Source organism: Thunnus maccoyii, chromosome 4, assembly GCF_910596095.1.
Source record: "Thunnus maccoyii chromosome 4, fThuMac1.1, whole genome shotgun sequence".
Classification (NCBI taxonomy): domain Eukaryota; kingdom Metazoa; phylum Chordata; class Actinopteri; order Scombriformes; family Scombridae; genus Thunnus; species Thunnus maccoyii.
The window spans coordinates 3,437,623-3,443,901 of NC_056536.1; the positions used below are offsets into that span (position 1 = coordinate 3,437,623).

A 6,279-nucleotide genomic window follows, 5' to 3' on the forward strand; every position below is an offset into this window, starting at 1 on the left:
CATAAGCAAAACTTTATTAATATGTGGTTACAACAGGACTGACACAGTTATCACCATGACAGAAGGCTGCAGTGATTGGACAAGAGGCTACTGACCAAGTCAGAGGTGGCACAGAGCACAGTTGCTGACAGTGGAACTCAATCTTTGTAGTGGTTTTGACATTGATAATACAACATTCAAATTCAGTTCTACTTCAACAGTAGCTGCACAGCTCTGAGGTGACCGGTCCAACCTCTGTACCGCTTCAGCCACAGTCTCTTTACTTCCACTGGCCCTTCTCATAATCCCACTTGGCGGAAAAGCCCTCGATGGGGTTGACCCTCATGTCCAACATCCTCTTTAGCTGTTTGGCTTTCCACTCGTCATCAAAGGTCCTGGGACGCGGAGGATAGACTAGAGCAAAGAAGGAACAAGGAGAGATACATAGCATGTCAAAGAACTCTGTGGTGCAATCAATATAGAAAAGCATGTCTGTACATTATTATGATGCTCCACAAAGAAAATTAAAGTATGTGACTCATAACATCAATAAAACCTGCAATCCATTTAGATCAGCCAGTTCCAGGGCTCTAGTACTGTGCATGCTAGCTAACTGGTATGGCTTTACCAGTACACTTAAAAAGAACAGAGCCATCATTAATGTGATTAGTTACAGCTGTGCTTTTTCTGCTATGACAAGTCAAAATGTCTGCTGTGAAAAAAGGCCTGTTCCAAATAAGAGACAGTGGCACAAATTTTGTGATGTTGAGATTCTTTGTAGCCACTTTCAGCTCCATAAACAGCCAAACATGACTCAAAAAATACCTGTGAGGGATTTCCCCAAGTTTGTAGAAAACTTCCCAGTGATGGATTCAAGCATAAAGAGTACAAAGGCAGACTCACCATAGAGCGCCTGCCACCAGACCACCAGGCCGGTAAACCCCAAAAAGATGAAGATACCCCCAAAGACAGTCTTCCACTCTGACGACGGCTGCTTCATCTCTGAGTAGGTCTGGCAGAACATTAGCCGATACACTGCAGGTTTAGAGATAAAGAGTGAAGGACAGGAGAGATGGGTGAGACGTGTACCTGTCTTAACAGTCAGGTGCCCATATGAACACTGAAAGAGGTTTCTCTCTTTGTGTTTCCTCAGACAGTCTTTCCTTGTTGAGCTGCGGTGGAAGTATATAAGAAAAAAGAGGGACTTAAAAGACTGTAACATTGAAAGACATTGACTTGATTTGACTCATTTGTACGGCTGAAGCTTCATATTAGCTTCAGATAAACTTTAAATACATTTCTGCAAGGAAGGAGGCTTGTGGATGTTGGACCCCATCACTTACATTGTAAGTGCATTATGAAGGGATCATCTATTGGTCAGTGTGAACAGGAGGAATGACTATGACAAGAAAATCATGTTTCAATGTTCATTTGGGCACCTGACTGTTGTTTTAAGACAAACTTGAAAAATTGTGAACCAGTCCTTTAATGAAAAATGAAACTCCTTTCTCTATTTTATGTATAGTGGCAGTGATATTCCTTAATTCCTGCATGCATAACCACTAACATATTGAATGAAACAGAGGACGTGATACAGTTTAAACACAGCATTCATAATAGGTGCACTATTACTCCCTCTGGTGTGTTGTCCAAAAATATTAATGCCAAGCATAATTTTACCTCAGTGGAAGCTGTCAACATCCCCATAACCACATTGTACAAGATCAAATTACATGTAATGTATTAGATTATATAAAATTCTTTATCATGAATTATGATCTTGTCTGGATATTGAGCACAAAAAATTAATCCTAAATGACTAATGTGTGTTTTTGGCATTATTTTGTGCCACCTCAGCAGCTCGTGGGATAGCTCAACCTACAGGCAATCTTCTCCTCTTTAGTAAGCTGGCCCCAGGGTCCCTTCTCCTTCTGTTTCAGGCTCTTGTCAGCAGCGGTCAGGTCTTCTTTGTAGGGTCTGTCAGGCAGAGGTGTATCCAGACGGTCCCAGTACAATGGCTTAGACATGTCCACTGACTCTGCCACCTCTGGGGGACAGAGACAGCAAGGTTAAAGACTGAGAACACAGGCTATATTTCCACCTGACACTTCTGGAGTGAAACGATTTGTTTAATCTCATTATAATTATGGTCAAATACCATGTTCATACATCAGAATGAAAAGGCAACAAACCCTTTCAAAAAAATGAAGTGAACTGCTGCAACCGCAAAAATGAGTAAATGTCTTCTCATGATGACACAGCAGCGCCATCTGCTGGTTCAAGTTCTCTATGGACAGAGACCTTTTCCTGGACAAAAAACTAATGTACTGTGCTTTGCAGTATTTTCGGTGTTTGTACTAAATATAGAAACTGTCCACATAAGCGAGATTCAGGAAAGCATTTTGGAAAATATGTACAGGCGTTACACCAAAATCTGTAACTCACCAGATTCTGTGACATTAGAGGATATAACCTATGAAAAATACCAATAAGGGTCGACCAGGTAGTCACAAGTGTAGTTCGTATACACGTAGTGACGTTGAAATTCGTGACCCTGTATTTGGTCATCTCTTCTTTACAGCTATCAAAATATCTAAAAACTATGGAGGCACCAGCTTTGGTAACAGCTGCGGTCAAAACCAAGTTTCTGATAAGGTCTATGATTAAAAACTTCAGCGGTTGCAATTTAGCCGAAATTCTTGTTGGGTCACAGAATCCGATGGGTCGCAGAATTTGGTGAAACACCTGCAGAGGGGCAGTTGGCCTCTACTATACTACTACTACTACTACTACTACTACTACTGCTGCTGCTACTGCTACTACTGCTGCTACTGCTACTACTATACTATTTATTTCTTTCAGAGTTTCTTGAGTAAAGAACGACTGTCCTACATGAGGAACGTATGCATGTCAGAGAAATGGCGCATATGAAAAACACTTTAATGCCATGGCACCGTGATCGTGGCTCGCCATCCTCGCGCTGCTGGTGGAGAAGGCGGCTGTCGCGCGCCCGGCCAGGAGGCTTCTCACGCGTCCTGCAGTCAAACGGAGCATCTGTGAACAAGCAAACGGTCACAGAAATGTAACTTTATGACATATTTAAAAAAAAACAACCAGACATTTCTCTGTGTAATACTTGGTAACCATGGAAAACTGGTTCTAATTAGCACAATTAGCCATGAGTCATTTAATGTAGTATAAACAAGAAACACAAAAAAACATGGACATATAAATACCGGTGGGCCCACCTACTAAAAATGTTTACTGCTATCAAAGATGGACGGAAAAAACAACCAGGGCTGCATATAATTCCCAAGCCTCGAGCCAAAAAGCTGTGACCCACTTTTAATGATTACTGGATATGGCGTTAAAGATTTCTCAAAGGATAAAAAAAATTTAAGACAAATAAACCTGCCTGTGTTGTTGGGGCAAATTCCTTGACAGGGGTTGATAGTTCTTTCTTTCTTTCTTTCTTTCTTTCTTTCTTTCTTTTTTGTATATTTTAGCAGAAAATCTGCATCCTTTTTGGAAGTTATTAACGATTATTTGGACTAATTAAGTAATTAATGTCAGCTGCTGCCACTATGCTGCCTTCAAAGGCTGTAACATATATTTAAATTATTAAATTGTAGCTTGTACATTCTTCCATGGCACTCAACTGTAGGTACTGAAACAAAAATAAAATTAATATCAACACTAATTTACTGGGAACAATGAGACCACTTTGGAAATAGTTGTAATATATATGTACAATTTAGGGGGCTTATTTTGAATGCAAATGCCCAATCAGTGTAAAGTACCTATAGACTGTATTGTTCTAACTATTTTTTGCTTCCAGCTGTCTGTTTGACTTATAGTTTTGCTAACTTGTACAGCTACTAACTTTAGTCAGTAAATGCGAAGCCCACAGGCAGTATTATTTTGTTACAAAGTAAATTGTTTTGTTTAGCAGGACAAACACACTCCAGTGCACAGCAGTAGTGTTTAACACTCACATAACAGCACTTAAAGGCAGCAGTACACACTAACAATTCAAGTCAAGAAATATGACATTGATCCATTGTTGAAAAAATCTACACACACAAATATGCGCACACTTCATTGACGTATAGCTGTTCACCTGTAAGTATCTATTGCACATTATGTTTTATTTGGCACTAGTCTGAAAATTTAAAGGTGCAGTGTGTAGAAATGGGCTTCGCAGAAATGGAATATAATATTAATAAGTATGTTTAAATTAGTGTATAATCACCTGAAAATAAGAATTGTTGTGTTTTTGTTACCTTAGAATGAGCCCTTTTTATCTACATGGGGAGTGGGTCCTCTTCCACAGCGGGTGCCATGTTGCACCGCCATGTTTCTACAGTAGCCCAGAACGGACAAACCAAACAGTGGCTCTAGAGAGAGCCTTTTGTGATTTTTGTGGCCACCGTAGTTCTCCTATATGTTTGGAGGGGAGGGGAGGACCATTCAGTTGGTTGCAATCTGCAACCTCACCACTAGATGCCACTAAATCCTACACACTGGCCCTTTAATTGGACATTGATGCTCTTTTAAAAGAAAACAGTTGACATATTATGTCTGTGTTTGTTGTTATTCACAACAGTGAATCAAAAGATCTCTTTATGCTTAGTTTTATGAAGGTGGCCTGGATCAATGCCAAATCCGTTCTTGCCAGTCTGGCCGCCTCATTATCTTCTACTATTAAATATGCTGCAGTGCAACATAAAATGAAAATGAGGACACTACAATAAAATTTAAGTATGAATATAAAACAAATCCTTCAAAAAATATAAAAATTAAGCTGATGTAGCTCCATTATAGATGAAATTAAGATCACTTTGAGGTCACAGTAATAGTTACCAGGTGATTTTTTGCAGGGACACAGACAGATTCTCGGTCTTTGTGATATTGGTATTACAGTAAAATGAAGCATATTTAGGTATAAAAGCAAAAATGTATCCTGGGTTTAAGTACCAGATGGATTTGAGAATTAACAGGTACAACGCTGCATTAAGCTGGCACTGGTTTTGGAAAGAGTTGTTCTGCTTTAAGTTTTTAAGAAGTGAGGAATAATGTTTAAGGTATGTTTGAAGATTGAGTTTGTCTCATATTGCTTTTGTGTTTGTCCTTTTACCTGTCGCTCTGTGGCTTATTACACACACACACACACACACACACACACACACACACACACACACACACAGCGAGTGAAAATGGCGGAGATTGGCAGTTTGACAAATTAAGAGTCCGAGCTGACCTTCCAAGAGGGTCAGAAGCAAACAGAAACATTTAAACTTTTTTATTAATTCCACTTTAAAAAAAAAAAAAAAAAAGTGACCTACTTTGAAACACTTAGACTTTGCTCTGAACCATTTTTTTGCATAAGAAAAGGTAATGGAAAGTGCAATATTTATGACAAGGAATATCATTCAGCCTTAATGTTACGTGCTTTAATTTTTTTTTCCCGCAGGGTGATGAAAATTGTTTTATTCCTGCAGAAGGATGAAAATTGCATGGCAATATATGAGTAAAGACTACTCTATCATTCTTTTTATTCCGCTGTAAATATACTGTAGAACTATCAGGTTTGACGTACTTCATTATGTCTCACAAGCATTTTTTAGCTTCCCATACTAACATAACTGCTGCGGATGAAAACATTTACACAGAGATAGAAATCTCTCTGCTCGATCTGTGTTATGGTTAACTGTCTTTTCTGCACGTCCGCCACTCTCCCTAGCTGTGTGGGTTAATCGGGGGGGGGTCTATCCCTCCGTCAGCTCCTCAACTACTTTTTGCCAAACACCAATATAGTCTGATTCGGCGAAGACAGATACTCACGGTTGTCCTAAGAGAGTGAAACTGCAGGATTAGAAGTTGCAACAGCAAAAGACCAAATCTTGAGAGAAAAGGGCTGTTGAGACCTTCTTTCTGGTTTCGTCTCTGCTCTTAACACCAAACACTAAGCAGGAACCAACTAGTGGGCGGGAGAGGAAAGCTGGATGGGAGAAAGAGAGAGAGGGAGGGAGCTCAGAAGGGATATAGACCAAACCAGTGCAAGTAAACAATCTAGCAAAGCATGTGATAGGACTGGCAGAGTTAGAGAGACTGGGTTAAGTTTAGCTGCAGATCGGAAAGAAGGTACTTTTTTCCCTTCCTTTCACCCTTCTCCTCATTCTTCTCCATGCTCTTTTTGAAGCTGTACTGTTCAGATAGAGCAGATATGTCAGGGTCACTTTAGGTGAGGTTACATTAGGGCGAGGAGAGGACTATATTTTACAGTAGGCAGGAAATGGG

The 6,279-nt window shown here is 39.8% G+C and overlaps 1 protein-coding gene across 1 annotated transcript; it reads right to left on the reverse strand.

Annotated features, from left to right (window-relative positions):
- On the reverse strand, positions 1-5,991 carry LOC121895054. The gene is made up of 5 exons (XM_042407873.1): positions 5,824-5,991; positions 2,934-3,033; positions 1,862-2,026; positions 883-1,014; positions 1-393 (listed from the first exon to the last, which is right to left on the reverse strand). The coding sequence occupies exons 2-5, from the start codon at positions 3,031-3,033 to the stop codon at positions 260-262; spliced, it is 531 nt and encodes a 176-aa protein (XP_042263807.1). The 5' UTR covers positions 5,824-5,991; the 3' UTR covers positions 1-259.
- Between the last annotated feature and the right edge of the window lie 288 nt (positions 5,992-6,279).

Coding starts and splice junctions, on each gene's coding strand:
- LOC121895054 (XM_042407873.1), bottom strand. CDS start 3,033: ATGCTCCGTTTGACTGCAGGACGCGTGAGAAGCCTCCTGGCCGGGCGC. Junction 2,027..2,933: donor GATGGCGAGCCACGATCACG/GTGCCATGGCAT, acceptor TCTGTCCCCCAG/AGGTGGCAGAGTCAGTGGAC. Junction 1,015..1,861: donor TAAAGAGGAGAAGATTGCCT/GTAGGTTGAGCT, acceptor CTAAACCTGCAG/TGTATCGGCTAATGTTCTGC.